At 35.2% G+C, this 25,686-nt stretch overlaps 1 protein-coding gene across 1 annotated transcript; it reads right to left on the minus strand.

Moving 5' to 3' along the window:
• LOC150103325 (phospholipase A1-like) lies at positions 1–25,686 on the minus strand. The gene is made up of 8 exons (XM_090398448.1): positions 25,524–25,686; positions 18,181–18,422; positions 15,657–15,803; positions 15,390–15,501; positions 9,943–10,056; positions 9,678–9,848; positions 9,255–9,488; positions 1–122 (listed from the first exon to the last, which is right to left on the minus strand). Exons 1-8 carry the CDS (start codon positions 25,684–25,686, stop codon positions 1–3), a joined length of 1,305 nt encoding a protein of 434 aa, XP_090254574.1.

Below are 25,686 nucleotides of genomic sequence, written 5' to 3' on the forward strand. Positions count from 1 at the left end.
TCATTCAGATGACCGACCATCATTGGGCTTTGGAGAACCACGATGTTCTCCTTCGCTTCCTCGGTTTATTTCGAGCAGTTCCCCCTCCTTCTCCTCCTCCCTTACCTTATGTAGAGAATCAGCTGAAATTATAATGAGATAAATAATGCGCTAAAAATATTCCAAAATCTATGATTTTTTTTAAACCAGCAGATTGCAACAAACGATGGAAATTTTGGTTTAAATTTACAACGCCAGCCCACTCTGTGACACTTGCTATGTACAAAGTCACGTGACCTGGTAGGCAGTACGATCTAAGGCTCTAAATAACAGGTACGCTTACACGCGCCATCTTGGCTCCATCTTGCCGGTTAGAGCTCGTATCATTTATCCGTAAAAAAAGTAGCTGTATAACGTTTATTCATTTTTCGTGGAATTCGTAAAGAAAGACTTCCCATGTTCTTTATTATTGGTTGTACTGTTTTATATGCATATATTTTCATTACATAATTAAATATTAGCAATTTTGATAAAATACTGTTATTAATTTTAGAAATTTATGTTATTAATTTTAAAATGCGGAACTAACATTAGACGATGGATACTTGAACAAATTAAACCAACCTCTACGCTAAGAAATAAACTTTTAAAGAAAAAATAAAATACTATATATATGAAAAATACGAATAATTTATGAGATACAGTACGTGCAGTTCCTCTGGTAACGGAATATCTATTTTATGCGGCGGATTCTGTGTGGTCTGCCGCAAGTGACCGTACGAGATACGGGACCTGCTAAAAAGCTATCGTCGGACAGTTATCGTTAAGGCTCTAAATAGATGTAAACCGTTGGCAAAATTGAAATTCTTTTTTATTTAGCATTATTAATAATTCCATATTGCTGGCTTAATTTTCATCGATAGAGACTGAATCCTTTAGAATGCCTGTTTGCACAATTTGGAGCCGAACAACCTCCCATTTCGCTATAAAGTCGAAAAAAATCCACGAATTCAAACTAATGCGACTCTGGGCACAAAATGGCGGCAGTTGGCGTACCTGCTATTTAGAGTCTTAGTACGATCACTTCATGACGTCATTACAGTGACCTCCACGCCGCTAAGCGGGAGATTAAGAACCACTTGCGAAGTAAAAGCAACAGATATGCAGATTTTTTTTCTTTCTTTTAGCAGGTAATATTTTTTCGTGCTTTTCTTCGCTGTGCGTTTTGAAGTTACTTGGTTGCATTATTATTTTTATTGAGCTATTCTTTGCGATGAATGGTTTGTTATTATTATGTCTGTTCACGTCATATTAACAATTGGAGTCTATTCTTTTTGCTCAATGTGGCGTTGTCAGGAGGGTATGTATGTTGCGATCTACGGGGGAAGGTGCGTTTTATGAGGCGGCAGATGGATTTTTGAAGTGGTGGATTCGTGTTTTGAAGGTGGCAGACAGACTAGTTTTCTTTTTTTTTTTTTGAGTAGTCCATAGGGTGAGCATGCAGCTATCATGCATGAGTTGGTGGAGGTGAAGGCGGAATATGGGTTTTTCAGGTGGAAATGGGTGGGTATGGACACAGTGTGTTGGCATACCTCGGAGGTCATTTCCGGCGACGTGCCTACGGGAATGGTGTATTTTTTGGCTGTTTTTTAAGCTGAAGAGAGAGTGTGTTGTGGGAGTTGGCAGCCATAGTGGGCAGGTGTTTTCAGGTGGAAACGAATATATGGGTGGGATGTTTCAGTTGGGGAAAAGGCGTAGAGGAGCCTCTGTGACGTTGCTTCCGGCGATGTGCGCACAGGAGGCGGGTATTTTTTTTTTTTTTTTAACGTGGGGCACTGCGGGTGCGTATTGTGCCTTAGTCTCCGAGAGCCGCAGGCCAATGGTGTTTGGTTCTGGTTTTCAGCAGCGTTTGAAGAACTGTTTCGTTCATTTTTTTTTTTTTTTGTTGGGGTGGTGATTTGTTCATTCCCCTGACTTTAAATGGTCAGGTTAACTCTCGAAGGCAGATCTTATCTGATCATTTAAAGTCAGTGAAACGAACAAATCCCCCCCCCCCCCAAAAAAAAAAAACCTATGTAAAACTGATATCTAAGTAGAAATAAATGCTTCTGATCGCCTCTATACCACTGATGGCACATTCAGCTGATATTCACTAGAATGTGTAAGGAATAACAGCTAATATTTCATCACCAAGAGAAATGGTATGTTGCACAATTACAGAAATTTGATGTTAAGTGAAGACATACTACCTATGGCATCCTCAATGACTACGATAGCAATCATCGTAATAGAAGAATATACAGAATACAATATACCTTACAACAACAACACCATACATCAGCAAGAATGAACTTTGCATGTCGTTGTTGACAATGTGTAATTAATTCTATTTTTCATGCGGAAATCAAATCTTATATGAAATATTAAATCTCAGAGAGAGAGAGAGAGAGAGAGAAAGAAAGAGAAAGAGAGCGAGGGGGAGAGAGAGAGAGAGAGAGAGAGAGACCATTCGTGTCTTTTCAAACTTAATGTTTTGATAATAAGCTCAATATCAAAAATCATCATCATCATGAACATCAAATTCCTGATATGTACCCTCTAGGGCAGGAATGCACAGACCGCGACCCACGGGCCGCCTGCGGTCCTCCGTTGATTTGCTGGCGGCCCGCGTCACCGTGTATTATTTTAACTTTAACAAGTTACACGATAGGTAATTTTTAAAAATGGTACATGCGCAAAGCAAAGTAGCTGTGAAGTCACGATTACCTGTCTACTTACGGTAATCGGTTAGTAATCATATGACAAATTTTATAATTCGTCTATTTGTCATATGAGTATTTTGTTTTCGTAGGTGCGGTTGCTATAATTAATTATCACCCCTAGGAAACGGTAAAAAATAAATTCTACAATGGATAAAGCAGGGCCAAGTAGGAAACGCAAACTACAGGATGAAAAACGGCAGTTTCAGGATAGCTGGACCGAAAAATATGGTTTTGTGCAGTCGTTTAATAATATCGTGTGCTTGATTTGCAAGAGCGCTGTAGCCATACCAAAATAATACAATATAAGGAGACACCATGAAAGTCTGCAGTCTACATTTTCAAATCTACCCGAAGAACTACGTAAACAAACGATTTCATTTTTGAAACGAGAATTGACAGGTCAGCAAGTGATGTTTACAAAACCTATTCAAGATTCGGAAATCGCAATCTTGAATAGGTTTTGTAAACATTTTGTAAACAAGAAATAAGTTTTGAAATATCTCGCCTTATAGCAAAAAAGGTGCCGACCATTTACAGACGGAGATTTCTTTAACGATTGCCTTGAGATAGCTGCTAAAAAATTTGTCCTGAATCAGCCAAAAATTTTTTGAGAAAATTCAGTTAAACAGGATGACAGTGCAAAGAAGAATTACTGCAATGTCGGAAAATGTAAATGACTAATTAACATCTTATTCAAAGAAATTTGCCTATTTTTCATTAGTTTTTGATAAACCAACTGACATTACCTCCACAGCCCAGTTGTTAATATTTGCACAAGGAATAACGCAAGAGTTTGAGGTAAGTGAGGAGCTGATTGGAATGAGTTCATTGTCAGATCAAACGAGAGGTAATGACATGTTCACTGGGCTTTTGTAACAGTGTTCCAAAATTGATTTAAATATGACAAAATTCTACAATTCTACTGTAAAATCCTGGTGGATTATACAGTAGAATTGTATCAACTCATGATAGGAGCTAATTCTGGATTGGTAATATTGAAGCAGCATTTGGGACGGCACGACGATGAGTTGTTACAATTGCACTGTATAATCCACCAGGAGAGCTTGTGCCCTAAGAAACTTGGATTTGAACGTATCATTGAAAGTTGTGGTTTCAACGATTAATTTTATAAAATCCAGTGGCTCAACAAAAGAGCTATACAGTGTACCTCAGACCCTAGCGACTTACAAGAAGAATTAATGAAAATATCAAAAGAACTATCCCTAAATGGCTACCCTACAAAAGTCACCTACAAGATTCTCTTTAACGACATACCACAAAGACAACGAGATGAAACCCAATACATCAGCTCTATAACAATTCCATTTGTTAGCACCATATCAAAAAAATTAGCCCTTCTTCTAAAACCATACAATATCAGAGTGACCTTCAAACCGATTGAGACCATTCAAAAGTTTATAAGTTCCCCGAAAGATAGCCATCCTTTCTACAAATACCTTGTAATTTACAGCATAACATGTTCGTGCGCCAACAATTACATCGGACAGACATCCAGAAGTTTTGAAACAAGAAAGAAAGAACACATAGGCTATGTAATGAACAACAGACAAGACATATCAGGCCTTTCTTCCCACTTCGCCTCTACCAACCACGCTATTGAATGGAATATGAGTTAGATGCCTTACATAGAAGAGAACTACCATTCCAGAACTTTCAAAGAAGCTGCTACAGTTCCCCTATTCAACAGGTAACTTAAATAAGAATCAAGGCCTAATCCTACCAGATATATTGAAAACTCTAATCAGATCATTTAACCAAAAAGAAATGAACTTTCATGCAAATTACGATAAATATCTCAACAAATAAAACGTTGCACTCGCGACACGCGTATTGTATCACGTACAGTGATTACATGATATAATTTTAGAATTGTCGGTTAGTTTCCTAGTGTTTGTTACTTTCTATTGCTTACCAGTGTATCCCTGAAGATGCTGACAGACATTATTCAGTGAAACATGTCGGATATTAAAGATTTATTACTTGACTAACATACCGAATTAAGTGTTTAATTTATTGCTTACAGACACTTTTCTTACAATATATATTAATGCCATTACCATGCGTAAAGTTATTTCTCTGAATCCTTCTTCTCAGTATATTCTAATCCAATAAATTATTACAGTTTTATCTCTCTCTCTTTCTCTCTCTGTACCTGCGGATGTGATCTATTTATTGAAGCAGAAATCTAAGAAATCTTCACTTTCCAATGAAGAAGTCTTTCTCAGTGTCATATATGTTTGTGACATTAAATGGTAGATGATTTTGACAGTTTGGTGTGATATCACCGCAGTGCAGGCCTGACATGTTTTGAAAAAAAAAACACCACGTTTAGTCTCATGTCGTGACTAGAATTTTTATGTAATAATTTAACCCAGCAAACGCCTCATGACTGTGGCGTTGATTTTACATCCTTTTATGGAATGAACACTGAAGCAAGCCCGCACACACGTTTTCTCTTTAAAAGACTTTCAAATGGCTGGTATATAACGAGTGTTATGTACCAGCCATTCATCCATTACTATACCGTCTATGTTCGTATTTCCATTGCAATAATTGTTCTTATTTTTTATGTGATTCCCATCTACAAAATATTGTAAACCTACAGTACTGTGGGCAGACTAAGAAAATTTAATTATTTTATTTTTTTATATAATCAAGAAACTCGTTTTCAGAGATAAAATACTCAAGCTACTGTGTGTAAGGGATGGCCTGACACCAAGAGTTGAAATTCATCTAATTCAATTCATCTCTTATTATCATAACCTCCACATACCTTATCATCGAAATATGAACTAAAAATCTGAACAATTCGCTTTCGTTTATTTGCCAACACGTTTAATAGCATACAAATATACAAAAAAAAGTGAAAGAATAATACGAAAATTAGAGCGTTCCATAACGTTAGACATTTAAAATCACAGGGTATATCTGAGATATTCAAAAATGGGGTTGTATGAGACCAGCTATTTGACCTGAATATCTTGTGGCTTTTATTATACGTATTCAAATATTAGACGAAAATTTTCACATTTCGGTAGACTCAGAATCAAGGGATGCTTTGTAATTATTCAGTTACACATATAAAATAATAGGGCAACTTCTGTTCATTTGTATAACAGAATATTACATCGCTATCAAATATGAATACAATAAGTGGTATAAATTCTTTTATTTAATTTAATTTTTATTTTATTTAATACAGATATTCCTCTATACTTACCTTATAAGCCTTATATGTCTCCACTATGAACTAATGATTACTGAAGTTATTTAAATCCGATTATTAGTTATTTTAATTATTTCTAAGTGATCATATAGTGATCATGAACTACAAAGGTTGATAAACAAGCTAACCGAAACCTGTAAAACATATGAGATGACCATAAATATACAAAATACAAAAGTGATGAAAATAGGTAGGAACAGAACTACCGTCTCAGCCACCCTAAATGGAGAACAAATCGAACAAGTTCGCAACTTCATATATCTTGGATCAAAACTAACAGAAACAATAGATGAACTCGAAACACTCAAACACAGAATAGCGATAGGATTACAGAAAATCTGAAACCCAACAGGATATCTAAGAAAGCCAACATTAAATTATATGAATCAATAATTATACCAACACTCATCTATGGAGTAGAAGCGTGGACAGTTAAGAAAAGAGAGAACAAAAAACTGCTGCTGTCATTTGAAATGAAATGCTTAAAAAATAAACAGAACAAGTTGCATAAAAAAGGAAACAAACAGCACAATCAGCCAATAATTATTTTATAAAAAGACAATAATAGAAAAAATTAAAAAATAACAACTGAAATAAATGGTTTGGTCACACTGTACGCATAGACGCAGACAGACTTCCTAACGTTCTAATCAATACTTTTCCACCTGAAAAAATAAGATACGGAAGACCAAGAATTACCTGCTGAAATAAATAAAGAACATCTCGGGATGTAGAATATTTAGGGAACTTTTTCGAACAGCAAGGAATAGAGAAGACCGGAAGATCCTATTCAAGGGAAGACTCAACCCGTCTAAGACGGAAGAGAAGGAGAAGAAGAAAATCATAGTATAAGGTAGAACATAATAAAACGCATTTAGTATACTTTATAATTAGCTAAGAGACATAAATTTACAAAGTGTATTTTAATAGTGAGAAATACACCATATTTGTTCTAATAAATTAAAGTAATTTATAAACATTAATGTTACATTTTTGTTGTGTTTATTGTGCTATTGGTTAGGAGATATAGATGCTCGCGAATAGATTTATCATTGAGTCCCTCCCCCTTCAGTAATTCACTCCGTTATTTTAACACATCGTTCAATAATATTTATTTTTTTTCCCTTTTCGTTTTTCTTGATAACGTACATATGATAAACAATAATCAATTTTACACAAGTAGTTATCTGGGATATGCAAAATATTTTAATATGGTTTTCTTGCATTCATCTGGATTACTTCTAATCTTTGAATGACTTGGGACATTTGAGGTTAATTAATAAGATTTTTATATGAATAAAAGGAAAAGAGTGGATTAAGACTGTGAATCTTATTCCAGGTTAGTGAAACATTATTTATATATAAAAGGAAGCCTTCAGAAATGGAAGAGAAAGTTATCTAATATGAGACGAACAACCAAGAGGAGCATTTCTATCAAATTGTAAAAGCTAGAAGGAGCGCCACGAAATGCTAGCAAAGCAAGTAGGTCACGAACATTAGACTGTACAAGCGTCCAGAAAATTTCTAGAGCAAGTACTTTAAAAATTCTGATGGTTCCTAATGCTGGTAATAGTTCTAGGAGACTTACTGTAGAGCGAATGTCCGTATACAAACTACATCAATGTCTCTAATTAGCAGACTTCGGAATACCGAAGTTGGCCATTCATAATATAAATCTCTTTTGAAAAAATAAGATGTATGAAATATTATGGCAGTTTTATGTTAAATTTTATTTATTTTCTGGAGTTTTTTTCAAATTTTTTTTCAAGCTTTTGCTTTTGTTTCATATTTTATGAATTGTTTGACATCGGCTTATTTTTATGATTTTAAACATTATTGGCATCCACACTACTTATTCTTTTTATGCTTTTTCATAATGCAAGAAGATATATTGCAATGATATGTATTGGCTTTTTTCTCTTTAGTTTCATTTCGATTTCCTGTAAAGGCTGTTCGTTACGTATTACTGACCCGAAGTGGTGGTTCAACCTAAATATGAAGAAAAAAAATATAGAAATTAGTCTGATACAGAATTCTTCTTTTTTCGATATACTTTTGATAATCCTACTAAGGAGAAATCTAAGAACTAAATATGAAACTTTTTTTCATGTTACTGTAAGTTAGGGAATTGTCAAACATATTTTAATCTGGAAATGATTAGAAATATGAATTATGCTTACTTGGAAACATCTTTACGGCACAAGAATCGGTAGAGTTTGCATTCCATTGGGTTTTGTTTCTGTATATTGCAGACTGAATGTGGTATAGCATGGAAACTTCTCTTTTCGTCTAACAAACGTTACTGCTTATATTATTTATTGGATTTGTCGCCTAGTTAAGACATATTCTCCCAGTACTGTTGTCCTTAAAGTCCTTAAAAGGACCGGCAAGATGGGCGAAGCAAGAATGCTTTTCATATTCCCCGTGTCTGTAGAGGACAGTGTAAGGATAAAGTGTTATCGAGCTATAAAGCTCTGATCATGGCAAGAAGGTAACAGCAATAGCCGAGCCTCAGTTAGAACTTCATTGGCTACAGCATTGCCATCCATTACCCTCCCTGGGTACCCATTTTAGTCGCCTCGTACGACATGCATGAGCTGCAGTGGAGCTATTCTTATCCCGGCCACCACACGTTCTAGTACTGTTGATTAGCATTAATTACTTTATTTCTTATATATATATATATATATATATATATATATATTAGGAAAATTTGGTGTGTCCATACTTGAATTTTTGTTTTTAATTTTCAAGAAATAATGCTCAATTTTAAAATTCCAGTATTGCCTTTATCTTCATATTTGAAATAAAGTCTGGATTTCGGAAAGTTATTAAAATTTTTACATATCTGAATATTCTTTGATCATATACAACAAAGCTATTCTGTTTTCATCAGTATTATACGATGAGATCTAAATACTTGATTGGATTATGTAATTTGGGATGGTTTTGCAGAAAGAAAAATCACTGTAACAAAATGATAACTGTTTTAGTAATGAACGACAATCAATTAAAAGATTTTTAATATAAGCAAGAATGGAAAACATCAGAAAAACAATCATAATAAAAATATATTTCTCAAATAGCATTTTTGTATAATTGTCAGTCACTGTCAGTAGAACTTCATGCTAGTTTTTGGCTTATATATATTGTACAGAACTAATTATCAATATCAATATTTTTAAACCTAGACCAATCAATTCATTGCATACCTTTATGATTCCTTTATTAAATCATGTAAAACTAAATGATAAAATCTTACTCACAGCAATATTCAGAGGGATTTGTAGTTGATACATAAAATGCTCCAGCATTATTCGGATTTACTATCTCGAAACCAAATCCAGCTTTGTCGCAGTTAGTACTACAGGATCTAGAGTAACTCGAACATCTTTTACAGCTTTCAAGGTCACATTTCTTCCCTTTAAAAGTAGTATTTTCAATGGACTGCCAGAAATAATCATAGGCAGCAAAGTGATCACATGTGAACAGACTTGGAGCTAAAATTGGAAACAAAATATTGATTATCGAACCACATAAGAAATGCTTTCAATCTATAATGAAAATTCAGTTATCTACTCGTGACAATAAAAAGCCGAATAGTGTATGTGTGTGTGTGTGTGTGTGTGTGTGTGTGTGTGTGTGTGTGAATTATAAAGTCAGTAATTAATTAAATAACACCAACTTACCTACGTCTGTGATCGATTTATAAGCGGGATTTAATACAACGTTTAATAGAGCACACTGGGGTTGGCCACTTCCCCCATTAAAACAGTACTCTTCTTCAAAATATTTTTGAATATAACCAAATTGTGATATCACTTTCCCCAAAAATGGGATATCCTTCACAAGTGGAACATCTGCAAAACAAAATAAATATACCTATATTATTTAATCAAGCACTGCATAGTATAAAAATATTATTTTGGATAAACAATACTTGAGAATAATTACCTAAACAAGGACTGTTACCCATTCCAGTATTGAGATTCTGTGTATGTTCAGCGGCATTCACATACTTATCCTTAAAGCTGATGTCATTTCTGCATGGAGATGAGGCATCTAAACCTTTAGCAACAATAATAATAAAAATAATAATTTAGAAAATTAAACTCGTCAAGTAATTCTGTTATTTTTTGTAGATTGATTTTAATTAAAAAATCGACAAAGTAGATTTTCTGCGTTGTCAATTTTTAAAATTCATTCACTTCATTTATCTTCAAACTGGTTTCGCTCGAGATATTTATCCTTATATTTATCATTAAATTCTGCTGTTATTCTGTAATGTATCACTGAATTTTAGCTCTACTTTGCCATTCGTACTTCCTGAGTCAATGTTGTGTATCTTCAATTCATTTTAGTATCCGAATGGATCGTTATTGCAAGGTCTTGAATTTAACATTTTGCTAAGATTGTTAAAGAGTGACCAAAGCAGACCCAATGTATAAACAACAGGTTATGAGGATAGCCGAAACGAACTAATTTCTCAACATATCATAAAGATCAAAAAGTCTAAAACTCTATCATTAACATCCGGAACACCAAATTTCATTGTACTCTATTCAACTAGGGATAAGTTATTAAAATCACTTTGAATCATATAACCAAATGATTTTTCAATAGAACATCGAAATCAAAATTGAAATACCTGATCGTCTTTTTATGTAAATTCTAAATCTTAAATGTTATTGAATTCTGTCCACACGTTTGCTTTCTTCGTACCGTTTCAAGTAGTCCAATTGAAATGGAAACTGGAGTGGAAATGAGATTATACATTTTGTTGTTGAATATATATAATATTGTATTTAATAAATGAACGGTAGTTTTAATGGAAGTTTTGTACCGAACCCAGCCAAAAATTGAAGTGAATATCCCAGAATAAAAATATTTTTCACAATCTTATTATTTCATGGTACACTAATGGAATTATTGCTAAAGGGATATCACAAATAAAGAGGAGAACAATTCAGAAACAGCTATGTATTCAGTTTAACTATATTATATGAGAAAATTTGAAATCTGGAAGAAAATTAATTTCTGAATAGGTGAAAGAGTAATATAGAAACATACAGTATTTAGATACAGTATTTAGAAGTTAATAAACCAACGGAACTCCTTGAAGATAATTAAATAATCATTTTCAAGTATGAAGAGTAAATAAAAATATGCTGTGTACAATCTTCACATTTTATTTCAATTTATTTAAAAGAAAACGTTTTTGTATTAAGATTTAGGAGACAAGTATTCAAATTCATTAAAATATCAAAGATTAAATAAAATAATTTAAAAAATAATCACAAATTTATGGGTATAAGAATTTTATTTGCAGTAAATATGACAAGTGGGGGGGGGGAGGTTGAGACAGCCTTCCAGTGGCTACACTACTAGTAGTATTACCCTTCTGGTACATTGCTGGTGCTTCGGACACAAGAAGACCAAAGATGTAATAATTGAACGGTAGTTTTATGATATATACACATCTCAAAAAAAAAAAAAAAAAAAAACTCCATGTCGGTTCGATCGTCACATGGAATAACACGGATCGCGATACTTGTTTAAGTGGAGGGCAATCTTCAAAAAATAAGTTACAGTTCCCTAAATAACACTCTCTTAATATCTGTTCCTTAAACATAGAAGGATTATCTAAATCCAAGAAGAGAACGGGCTCTATGTCCCAAGGTGGAATAATTTCCACCTTGGGACATAGATATTATTCTTCTTGATGACCCAAATGAACTTCTTACAGAAATAAACCATCTGAAAACTTCTTTCCAAGTTAATGGATATTCCAAGAAAATCATTGACAAATTCCTTCTTAATCCTTCTAGACATCACTCAGAAGAAACAAATAGATTCAAAGGCAATATATCTATTCCTTACATAAGTGCTGTTTCACATAAATTAGCAAAAGTTCTAAGAAAATACAATATCAGAACCTTGTTCACTCCACTTCCAAAGATCCGTTCCTTAATTAGTCACCCAAAACCTTGTCATCATCAACTCAAATACCCTGGTGTATATAAAATATTGTGTGATTGTGATAGTCCTTACTTTGGGCAGACAGACAAATCTGTCGAAATGCGTATGGAAGAACACGAGGGACATTACTTACAAGAGACAGCGAGCGAGTGCATTATCAAGTCATATCCTTTACTCAGCTAATCCTAATGATGATAACCAAAGTCACAAAGTCTGCTGGGAAAAATCTACTAACATCTTCCGTTGCAGTGACGAACTAGAGAGAAAAATTGTGGAATCTAGAGAAATCATCTTCAATCCTGTTCATCTAAATAATAACTTGAGCTACAACCTCTCAGATAGTCATTCAGCTGTAATCATGTACTGGCGTTCACGTGAGGCTGCAAGCACGCACTCTCCCAACAATGCAACAAACGAAAGAACAGCTTCAAATACAACCTACAACGTTTTCATGCTAATTATGTATAAAGACTGTCTATGTTTTTCATAGTCTTTTAACCCTCAATGTTTAGTGTTTTTTCTTTTATAATGTCACCTGAAGAAGGCTATTACAGGCCGAAACTAGTAGTGTTTTTATATTAAAACCTTTTTACTTAAATCTCGGTTCTAGTCATTCAAATATTTTAAAAAGTGTGTATGTTAACCGAGTCAATCGCTACAGCAATACCACCAAACCCTAACTGTTATCCGAGGTTTGTTAAACTAATCAAAACTGCAGCCAAATCCTCTATTCCTAAAGGCTACAGAAAATAATATGTCCCATGCTGGAGTAAGGAAACTGAGGAATGTTTGGCCAAATGTGAAGAAACTGAATACCCAACTATTGCTAAGGAGCTCATAGCAACGCTCGACAAAAACAGATAGGAAAGATGGATCTCAAACATCAATGAACTTGACTCACCAAATCTAGCCGGAAAAGTTAGTCACTTCTGAGAATATTAGAGGAGGGGAGGGGACAGAGCCAACAACATACAAACCACCAGAGATAACTCCTGATCAAGTGGGTAATGATTTACTGAAAATCTTCAAGATTTGTCCCAGCTCTATCAAGAAAATAACTGCGCAATCTTCCATCAGAATAAATCTGAAGATGGGCCGCGAGCTTCCTAAACTTGTATGTCCAATATACGTATATCTGAGTGATAAACTGCAGTAGTGGATGGTATCCTTCCAGAGTTTCTAAAACAGCTCGGCCAACGAGGTCAAACATGGCTGGCTGCCTCTTTCTCAAAAATTATAACGACTGAAAAAACTACCAAAACTGTGGTGGGGAGACAAAATAATTGCTGTGCCTAAATCAGGAAAAGATCCAAATAATCTAAGACCTATCTTCGCGCTTTGCTCCACCTTTAAGTTCTTTAAAACAATTTTGTATAAAAGAATTTCACCACTCATCGAAAGAGCACTCCTGATTGAACAAGCTGGCTTCAGTCCGGGAAGAAATTGCTGTGACCAGATCCTGGCCCTGACAACACAGATTGAAGAAGGCTTCCAGAAGGAACTTAAATCCGTACTCACTTTCATTGACATAACATCAACTTATGACACATTCTGGATTAGGGGCCTCCTCCTAAAGCTAGGAACTATTATAAGGTGGAAAAAACCTTTCCAGCTTTTTAAATCCATTCTCCCCAAAGAAAGTCTGGGTCCATATTGGTGGAAATATGAGCAGGCCCAGAATTAAAACAAGAATTGTGTCCGCACCTTTCCACCTGAACAATGCAGAGGCCAATTGACACCTCAACCCCTCTTTCTGTAGAACATGAGCCTCACCCGAAATACCTTGGAGTGAACCTGTACAGAAGCTTAACTTTTAAAAGGCACATCACCAACATGCCCAACAAAATCAAAACGAGAAATAATATCATTTCAAGGCTTGCTGAAACAATCTGGGGTTGTTTCAGATCGTCTTCACTAGCTCTCGCATTCTCTGCAGCAGAATGCTCTGTCTCCGTCTGGGGGTAAAGTAAGTGCGCACACTATCATCATCGATGCCCAGCAAAATTCTACCATACACACAATTAGTGGGACACTGAGAAGCCCCTCTCTCCACTGGCTGCCTATCCTATCTAACATTGCTTCACCAAATATATGGAGAAGACAAGTTTTTGTTAAAGAATTTAATAAAGTAATGAGCAACTCGCCGCCCCTCAGATTCTCATTAACCCACCAAGTCTTCGCCTAAAATCAAGAAAACCTATCTGATCCATGGACGAACTCTCTTCAGCTACCCTGCCATCAACATCATGCATGTAGAGAGAACACTGGTCCAACAATATTCCAACACTGGTTGAAGATCTCTGTGCTCCGTAGCCTGATTTTGCTCTTCCTAGGAAGATTTGGTCATCATACAACAGGATTAAAACTAACCTGGGCAGATGTGGATACCTACTACATAAATGGAGACTGTCAGACCACCTTTATTGTGACTGTTCCCCCGTGGCTTAGATGATCACTCACATTGTGAATGACTGCCCAAGGCGCCAATTTTATGGTGGTGGCCTCCAGGACATCCACGAGGTGACGGATGAGGCCCTGAATTGGCTTTCTGGAGTGGACATTAACCTGTAGCTGCTTTGTATTCCTTTTGCCATAAGAATAAATAGATAAATTTGATATGTCAAGTATTTTTATATTCTGTTCAAGTCGAACGAATATAGACAAGTGACTTGTTAATAATTTAATAAGAGTAAGTTGAGAATGTCAAGCTGATTTGAATCGGTGAGAATGGATGACTACAGTGTTTAAATAGAGCCATTAAGCACAATAGAAGTAAGGACAGAAGAATACGAACAGGGCTGCATGAAACTGAAATCCTCTGAAAAGAATCTACACCGTAATTGCGGAGACACCCTCCTGCCCCCTCCCTCCAAATGGAAAGACAAGATTCCTGGAAGAAGTGGAAAGACGAAACAAAATTACATATTTTATATTATCTATCTATCTATAGATAAAATTTATATTATTTTCGAGTCATTGATGTTGTGGAAATATGCAATATATACATGTGGAAATGTGGAAATATGAAATGTACTATCAGATTAGCTATTTTGTTTTCCCATAACTATTCGATATCGAAACTTTCAACTAAGAAATGTATCTAGTATGGTTAGAATTTAGGGAAAATAGTGATTTTATGCAGTTCATCAAGTAAGTCGGTGACAATATTGCTAAATCATCACAGTAAAATACTGCGAGAAAAAGAAAGCGTTTTTGCAATACCACTTCAGAATTCTTGAAAAAAAAAAAACCCTAAAGGAAATATCGTCATAGTATCTCAGTAGATGATAAATTCAGTACTGATTTTTTGCAATATTTAAACACAGAACAGACAACTAATTTATAACAGAAATGTAAAGAGTGGCAGGGTTATTTGATTCAAATACCATAAATGGACAAACATGATTTATAATAAAATTTACCAGTCAAACTGTATACTCGTCCTTTCGCTCGCAATCCTGCTTCTCCAATAATATGGGCACCGAGGCTGTGACCAATTAAGCGAATTTGGTTGTATGCTATGGCCGCTGATACCTAAACTCGAAATAATAAGAAACAATAGGATCGATATTAATGATTGAATATTACGAGTTCAAAATCTTAAACAGTTGCAGATAATCTTATTTTGAAAAGCGCAAGCGCAAGCGCGCACACACATACCCATCAATCTGTATTGATTTTTCACTTACGTGTAATATTTCCACTAATCTTGCCATAATTGCGCCCACTAGTGGTACATTTGCAGCTGCTTGCTCATAACAAACATTACTTCCATCTCTCCAGAAAAATAAAATCACATTGTAATCGCTACGATTCAAAAGTTTTTCTTTAGTAGTCTTAAAGAAAAAGAAAGACATATTATATTCATATTTATTATATTCATATTATTATATGAATGCTCCTGCGCAATGCACAATTTTTGCGATTTTCTCATTTTGATACTTGTTTCTCGTTATTGGCTATTAAAATAACGAATCCAGCTTGCGATGTTTTGATAAGTATCTCTTGACGTGTAAATTATTCGTAAATGATTGTGTTGTTTTGGCAAAAAGTCATTTCGCATTCTGTTCAAAGGAGTTTTGTTTTACCGGAATTTAAAACACATTGCTTATGTTAAATGAATTCAATATAGTACAGGACGGTTCGCTTGTATTTTAATTATTACCAAATTAATTAGAACTAATTATTTATACATGTGTTACCACATAGTTAATGTGCACGTTTTTCATCCCACATACAGACAAGTGGGCATATAGAATACACGAAATTTACAGACAAAAAATACTTTTGGTGGTAAGCAGTAGATGGCGGTGTATATCTTATCCACACACACGAAAGGACACAATACCTAGAGCACATCAGTGCCATGTGTGTGTGTGTGTGTGCGTGCGCAAGAGGAATAGAAAAAAAAAGGAGGAGTCTGTTAATGTTTTGCTTGAACAGCTAAAAGTTCTAATATTTGAGGAATGCACAGTAGGAGAGACTGTTCCAAAGGACAGAACTAGATAGAGTAAAAGAGGAGGCAGTGCAGTTGGTTTGGCGAGTTTTAAGATGAATTGTAAAAGGCTGTTCGTTAGCTGTGGCTCTTGTTTAACGATTTTGGAGGAGAGTTGAGAGAACAATAGTGGCCAATTCAACAGAACACTGTCCAGGAAAGCATCTGTAGATGATGTACAAGGCAGAAACTAAATTCAAAAGTGTGCAACACTCTCTATAGTTCGAGGAAATATAATTAACAACAAAGGAATCACATTTGCAAATGGAAGGAAAATTAAAAACTTATCCCAGCTCTAATTCTCTAAATATCTAGGAATTCTTGTGGAAGACTACATTTCAAGTTCAGTGCGTGTGAATATCTGAAAAGAGTTAGAAAAGTTCTAAAGACAGCTAAATGGAGGCAACACTGTAACAGCAATCAATACATGGACCATTCCTGTAATAAGATACATAGACGGAAGGCCAATTTAGATGCATTTGATCGTAGAACACGAAAATTAATGACACTGAGTTATGCTCTGCACTCACGCAGTGATGGAGTTCGCTTATACTGTACATCGCCAGCAAGGGTGGAGGATGTGGTCTTTTGCAAAAAAAGGAAACAGTAGAAGAAGAAAATCGAGCGTTGAATGATTGCATCAAAGAAAACACAGAAAAGATGTTAACTTTAGCTTGCTTACAAAGAAAACGTATTGAACGGAGGAGGTAAAAAAGCAGTAAAAGGAGAACGAAATGGCAAAAAGATCAGAAGGTTGAAAAAATAAAGCACTCCATGGTCAAACTTGAAAGATATTTTGAGGGAAAGTGGACAGTCGCTCAACTACTTGACAATGGCGTCAGCAGGTCAGCATCAAGAAAAATAGGTCTGATACTAGCTAGTCAAGAACCAGCACTAAAAAGAATCCAGTATAGGCGAATATTGAAAAGATGTGTAACGACAGCAAATGTCGACTGCGCAGAGATAAATAAGAGACAGTGGACCATCTAATTAGTTCCTGCAGCAAGACTGCCGGTACAGACCGTAAACAAAGGCATGATTAGGTAGCAAAAGCTGCTCACTGGAGCTTGTGAAGGAAATATGGTTTCGCAACTTGCAAAATCCCTCGGGAAAATGTCAAATTCCAAGATATTATGGGAGTTTAAAATTCACATAGATAGATACCTTGAAATGTAACATGCCAGACATCAATATAACCGAATAACAACATGTAGAGTTTATTGATGTAGCAATACAAGCGGATAGTAGAGTAAAATAGAATAAAAATTGCACGAAAAATGCACCAAATTTTTCATACAAAAATAGCATAGGAAAATTGAGATTGAAATTCAATGACTTTAAAACAAGAAAGCAACATCAGTTCCAATCTTTTGTAGTCGTAGGAGCGATAGGAGCAATACCAAGAACATTTATGAACCACTTGGAAAAGGTGAGACTCCCAGATATAATACCATCTCATCTGCAGAAAAGTGCACTTTTAGCGACATGTCACATTTTACGACATCTAATCGATTCTTAGGTGTTCGGATAAGGATAATATTGTGACTTATTTGCCAGTCAAAGATTCCTAATATTACTCTACTTCATGATTATTGGTACTATTTGACTGAACTCTGTTAATTGATTGTGTGAATAATAATAATAAAATAATTAGAGTGTCAAAGAAAATGAATGATGTGCGGAAGTAATAATAATAATAATTAATCTCGTTAGCTTACCAGTAATTCTTCTTCCCCTCTAACTTGACTTTTCCATCCATGGGTCACAATAAATGTTGTTTTACTGGCGATGTTGCTGAAGGTGGAATGATCATCGATATCTAATTTCGTGCAATTCCGATTGCTTCGAGTACATAGCAAAATGGAAATGCCCAGTTGGTCTATAGAACATGGATATAAATCGCTGTACGGACAAGGACCAAAAGAGAAATTACCGTACGGTGGATACTCGCGGGAGTTACCTATAAATATTAAAAATATAATAAAATAAAAACTAAATAATATAAATAAAATAATTTTTATCATAACGTTTTTAATATTTTAAATTAATTTTTAATAAATGATTTATTATTTAATTATTTTTTAATAAACGCTTATTTTAAATGTATTAATAATAAAATAATTAATTAAATCAATCGACTTATATTTATTTTATTTTATTAAACTAAACGCATTTATTATTATTAATTTTAATTCAATAATTAAAATAGACACTAATAAATTCATTTAGTTTAATTAAACAAATTAATCCAAATATCAAATATTACACATGCATTAATTACACTGCTTGTAAACTGCACATTAAAGAAAAACCTAGTCGATTAAAGTTCTTACGTATTAAAGATATGTCTTTTGTTCAATATACAGTACTTTGCTTGCTTATTCACATATTTTATCTGATCTCATCTCATTTTCCTTTTACCTTAAGGTGTCGAGGGTTTATTAATCATCGGACCTCAAGCCATTCACAGGATAAGGTGGTCAGCCCTACGATCCGGTGTATCCTATGTCCGTAGTGTTGAGTTCTCAAGGCCTGCTTTGAGGAATGAAAAACCCCAAGATAAACTGGGGAAAAAAACCCTGCTGCCCACGCCCAAGACCGGCTAACTTGGCAATGACTGAGGAAGATCCTTCAGCTCCTCACTTCACTGACGGGAATCGAACCTAGCACACTCCTTCCCCAGGAGTATGGTTGCGAAACGCACAGTCACTAGGCTAACCACGCGGACAGATATTTTATTGCTATTCCAAATTAGATCTGTAAAGTCGAGGTACACTGTTGCTGTGGAAAATGTCAGGTTGTAAGATGTTTTGTTTTCATAGGTGGAGTCAGTGGCATTTTTGAATATCACTTTTTTTTTTCGTAGTTCATGTGTTTGCCGTTTTCGGTCACTCAGCAAGCTATGGAGAACGAAATTAATGCCATTTGTATGCATGCATACACAACACATATACATATATGTAACGTGTTTTCATGATTATAGATAGACATCATGGCGCTAAGATATAGGCATCATGACAGAATTATTGTAAATATATTATATCTTTCCTACTAACGATATCTTTAAATTAAAATTTTTCATTACATAATGCAGAAAACGTTCAGTTTTTTTACAATGCAAACTCCTTTTTCGACTGCTATATTATTATTAATATTATTAATAATAATATAGCAGTCGAAAAAGGAGTTAATATTGATGTGTATACTTCTCTCGAAGACAATACAGTATTTGATTTATATGAAAGTATTTGATAGAACCTAATTTCGTATATATTGTGCTTGCTAATCAGAATATAATAATAGTTTGCAACAGGCAGTCACATATTTGAATTATATACACTGAGTGGCCACTTTATTAGTAACTCCTCTCCATTTAGGAAAATAGACCGGTAATGAACACTGAGTCACATGGCTACAGTTTGCTAGATAAATCAGGCAGATAGACCAGTTTGTCTCTTCAACGGTTCCATATATTGTGTTTAATGCTTTCAAATAGGTGGTGGGAAGGTGTGACTTAAATATCTTTGAACGTGGTATAAGTGATGGTGCCATTATCTCAGACATGTCTACTCTACTCAGCCTTTCATGAACAACAGTGTTTATGGTGTACAGCCAACGGAAATCTCGTTGACGGAAAACAGCTAACTGATGCACTAGGTCAAACAAGAATTGCCACGATTGTAAAACGACATAGGAATACCACAACAAGTCACCTTAGTAGAACAATAGTAGTCAGAACATCATCTAGGAGAACGCACAGCCCTATATGAATGCCACACAGGAGCAGGCGACCATATTCATGTACTGTTCAACTGGTATCAGTTGAACACTGGCTGAATACCTCAGTATATCTTAACATCTTCGCTGATCATGTTCACCCTTTCGTTGCTGCAGTTTACCCATTGATAAATGAGTATTTCCTGGAAGACAATGCGGCATGCCACAAAGCGCATAGCGTATTGAACTAGTTCGAGGAACATCACAGGAAATTGCGTTTACTTCAGTGGCCAGCTCAGTCCCCCAGAACTCAACAGAACAGAGCATTTCTGGAATGAAGTGGTACGACTAGTTCGTAGCAGCAATGTGCACCATCCTATCTAAAACAATTAAACCATGTTGTTGTGAAAGCGTGAACAAACACCCCAGAGGAAACGCTTTACTCACTTAGCTTAATCAATGCCACATAGAATACAAGCGATTCTTTAGGCGAAAAAGGTGGTACCACCAGTTATTAAATGCTGAATAGACTTGTTGTAAATAAGGCTGTGGGACTTGATGCTATTTCACCACGTGTCTTGAGGGAATGTGCCAGAGTGGTAACAACAACTTTTGTATATCTTTTCAACATAAGTCTTTCACTGGGTCAAGTTCCAAAAGAGTGGAAAGAGGGTAAAATTTTTCCAATTCATAAGGGAGGTGATAAGAGTAAGGCTTTGAATTATAGACTAGTCTGTGTGTCTGGAGTTATGGTCAATGTATTAGAGAAGTTAGTTAGGAATAAGATTCAGAATTGGGTTGACAACAGAAAAATACTCTTTGGCGGCCAGCATGGATTTACTAAAGGAAGATCGTGCTTTAGCAACCTGCTTACTTTTTATAATAAAGTGACAAATGCATTGGATAACGGTGTTGCATATACAGTATATTTAGATTTTGCAAAGGCGTTTGATAAATTGCCATAATGACAAACTGGTAATTAAGTTGGAACGGATGGGTTTGAACAGTAGATTGGTTTGCTGGATTGGAGATTGGCTGTCTGATAGGTAACAGCCAGTTGTCTATGGAGGAGCGATATCCCAGAAGAAGAAAGTTATTAGTGGTGTACCTCAAGGGTCTGTTTTGGGTCCATTGCTGTTTAATTTGTAAATGATATTTGGAGAGGTCTGAATGGTGATGTGCAGTTGTTTGCAGATGATGCAAAGTTTGGGAGAGCTATCAGGAGTAGTGTGGATGCTGTAGCTTTGCAAAAAGACTTGAGTACACTGGCTGAATAGGTAAATGAGTGGGGGATGTCAATTCAATGATTCAAAGTGTAAGATTTTGAAATTTGGGAAGAAGAGATGGGATGTAAAGTACACAATCGGTGGAAATATCTTGGAAGAGGTAGAGGAGATGAGAGATCTTGTAGTGATTGTAGACAATGACCTAAAATTTTGGGGACATGTTACTAAAATTGTGAAGATAACACAGCGGATAATGGGAATGATGCGGAGGACATAGATTTGTAGAAGTAAGGATGTTATGGTTCCTTTGTATAAGGCTTTGATCAGGCCACATATGGATTAGAGTGCACAGATATGGTCACGTGGTTTTCAAAAAGATGAAATTGCGTCGGAAAAAGTTGAGGCGATTGACTAAAGTGGTTTCTGGTCTCTGGAATGTAGAGTATGAAGACAGAATGACAAAATGCAATTTGCAGAAATTGGTGGATAGAAGGAGGAGGAGAGATATGATTGAGACATATAAGCTGTTAACAGGTTATTACCATATTAATGTCGGGGAGGTTTTGCACAGAATGGGTGAGGATAGCAGGAGAACAAGAGGTCATTCCTGGAAGCTGTATTGTAAGCAAGGGAGTGAGGAGCAGGTTTTTGGCATGGAGAGTGGTGAGTGCAGAGACAGTGAATATATTTAAGGCACAGTATGATAAACTGTGTGTATAAGAGTGGACTCCCATGATGAGTCTTTGACTCCATGGAGGTTTTATAATAATAGAAATAATAAAATGATCACTCAGTGTAATATTGCTATATCCAGTTACCAGGAGACAGTACCGGTTTGAAGATTATGAAAATGTTACTTTTATTGCGCCGAACTTCTTTTCTTTTTAACAATGATCATAATTTGGAGATTCAAGATTTTTGTTGCTGCTTTGTTTATTTGTAAAATAAATACATTAGAAAGAGACTGTATATATGAGTATGGATCATCTAAAGATTCATCATCATCATTTGCTATTGTGTAACCTCAGAGGCATATGTCAACAATATTGTAACTCAAATGCTCATTGATAGTTTATTACCAGTTTACGATGAATAATTTCCACCTTTCCATAATGAAGTGTCTGATTTCATTAGCTCTTATATTTCGATCATCAGAAGCACTCCTTTCTATCTCAATGAACTTCAGTCTTGGTCAACCAATAGATAATTTTCGTGCAGCTTTTGTTCCAAACACTTTTTTTGGCTAAACTTTCATCTCCCATTCTACTGAAGTTACAATATTACATCAGATTAATTCTGTTTACACATTCTTGAAGATTGATAATGCCTAGTTCTTCTCAGATATACTGATATCTAATATGGTTGTACATGTGAAGCATTCTGTTCAGTTTTTGATTTACCTCAAAACTGTACTGTTTGTGGTCGTTAAACACCTGATCAAATATGGGTTTTTGTTATCAATGGACCTCAGACAGAGATCTATCTTATATTCCCATGAGAATTCATGAATATCCTAAGCTAAAAATCAGCATTACTATTTAGCTTAGATTTAACGTTTTCAGCACTTTTTTATAAATTGGTACAATGAGAACTTTACAGTAATGTCCTGTGCTTTGAATATGTAACTAAATTTTCTACATTTTGCTGATTGGCCACTATAGACTTTTATACCATCATAGGTCTTCATTTTGCTCTGTTTATTACCTACTGGAGCAGCCTTTCCGTGTCATTTTAACGCAAGATGATCTATTTATGACAGCATTTCTTCTGGATTTCTCTCTCTCTCTCTCTCTCTATTTCTCTCTCTATCACTGATCTGCCTTTATTATTTTTCCTTTTAAGTTTTTCAAAGTAATTATTCTAGCCATTTAGAATAGCTTTACAGTTAGTTTTATATCACTTTCATGATTGTTTTTATATTTTCAGTACTCCGTTCATTTTAATCTTTTTAAGCCTTAAGCTTTTTAGGTTTTTACTTTTGATGATCTGTACATCGTGTCTCAAGAGTTGTTCATTTAGTTATTTATGCACATGATGCAGGTTTCTAACTTTATTTCGATATTTCCAATCATACACGTTGACTTAACCAGCCAGAAATCTTAATGTGATTTCTTCTTTTCATGGACTGTCTTTTTTAAACCCTATGATTTCTTTTTTTTCCCCTCACAACTCTAACTCGGCCATTTCCTTTATATTCTATGTAAAAGACATTATGTATCCTCAAAACACGAGATTGAATTTTATGTAACCTCATTACTCGTAGATGGGTTTCCCATATTCTGATGGTAAAGGTTAAATAATATCCTGACATCTGAAATAGCATATAACTTGTAGAATAACATGCGATTTAGGAGTGTGAAAAGTTTCTAATTGTGTCCTACCATGTTAAAGGCAAAGTGTAGGCTTAATTAAAAAATCTTTTAGGTTTGGTAGTTGCGAAATTATCGGATAAGCATATATCGGATAGATGATTTCACCTAGGAAGAATTATCGGAAAGTTGAAGAAGGCTGCAGAATTACCGATATTTCCAGAGAGTTTGGAATCTCACATAGCGTTGTTCCCAGGCTTTGGGAAGCATTTCAAATCAACTGAATATGTTCCAAATGTTTCCTAAGAGGTCTCCCTCGCTCTACCAGGAAGCATGAAGACAGATATTTGGTTATAATAGTAAAACGTAATCGACGCCCCACGGTGGGTCAGCATGCAAGTCGGCTTCATTCAAAGCGCAGCTTCGCGGATATCTTGAAAAACTGTGGCAAGACGTCTGTGACAAGTAGGCCTATACGTCCGAAGGCATGCAGTCTACGTCTATTTGTTCACAGCTCATTGTGCAGCACCATTTTCAGTGGCGTTGTACCAATACAAATTGGACAAATGAGCTAAAGCACTCTTTAAAGATGAGAGTCGTTTTCGTGTTTTTGGATTCTAGACGACACTTGATCTGCGTGAAATCATCAAGAGAATGTTATTGAAAGGGATAGATACAGCAGTGCTGGGAGGTCATGATGTGTGGGGAGGCATTATGCTTAATGGACGTATCCAGCCACAAGTGCTGGAAAATGGGACTATGATTGGTGAACGATACTGCAACAAAGTCCTTCAAAACCTATTCGATTGTTCCATGGTGCTGTAGCGAAGAGTTCATTTTAATGGATGATAATGCCACACCACATCGTACACGTGCAGTGCAGACACTTTAGGAGACTGAGGATATTAATTGAATAGTGTGGACAGCACGCTCCACAGATCACTTTTGAGACGCAATAGGGATTCCACTTTCTGGAAAAAAATTCCCCTCTAGAAAACAAACAAGGTCTTATCCTTGCTATGAAGGAGGGGTGTGCCAGTTCAAGAACTCCGAAATCACATGGTGCTAAGCATAGTGCAACGTGTGAGAGTTGCAGTACAGTTTGGGGATGGACATGTTCCATACTGAAATGTGTCTGCGCATAATTTTCTGCAAGTACTTACAATAATTCCTTAACTACATCCTTAGGAATTTTTTAAATTTTGCCAAAAACGTATTGTAATTTAATTTGTACGAAATTTATAACGCATTTTTGTATAATATAGTTTATTAATATACTGGAAATCAATTTATGTCCACATTTGGCTGTAGTGATGAAAATCTTTGTATATACAGGTAAAATATGGTTCATCCCTAAATTTTGGGTACCAGTGTGCTACTGATTAGTACAGTTTTTAGTAAAGTTATTTATACTCATTCTGAGATTATATTAAAGATGCTACTGATGGATTTTTAAATATGGATATGAATTGTACGTCACCTGCATATTTATGCAATAACCCTTTTTCAAGACATCAGTTTGCTAGTTATATAGTTTCCCTCAAATATCAACCGTTATAATTTGCTCAAGAGCATTATATGTTTTGTGGATTTAACAAGAAACTTTATTCAAAAGATAGAAAATATTTGTAAGGGATGGACAGGGCTTTAACATTGAAATACAATCTAATAATAATTAATCTATCAAATTTATATCAATGTCCACAAATCACAACAAATTCTAGCTAATTCATTGAAATGTAATTAAAAACAAGGTTTATTCATAAACTGAAAGTCATTTTGTTCAATAATCTATAAACAATAACATACCTATAGTAGATGATGCTCTAGGACAACCACAAAAAGTAGATATTGCCCCTACTCCACAATACGGTAAAAGTCGATTCATACAAGGGTTAGCTAGAGACCAATAATTACCAAAAATGACAATGAGGAATCCCACTACCTGTAGCCTTACTGGAATGAAAGTCAT

This window comes from Typopeltis vanoorti, chromosome 9, assembly GCF_054136105.1.
Source record: "Typopeltis vanoorti isolate ZY-2024b chromosome 9, IOZ_Tvanoo_1.0, whole genome shotgun sequence".
Classification (NCBI taxonomy): Eukaryota; Metazoa; Arthropoda; class Arachnida; order Uropygi; family Thelyphonidae; genus Typopeltis; species Typopeltis vanoorti.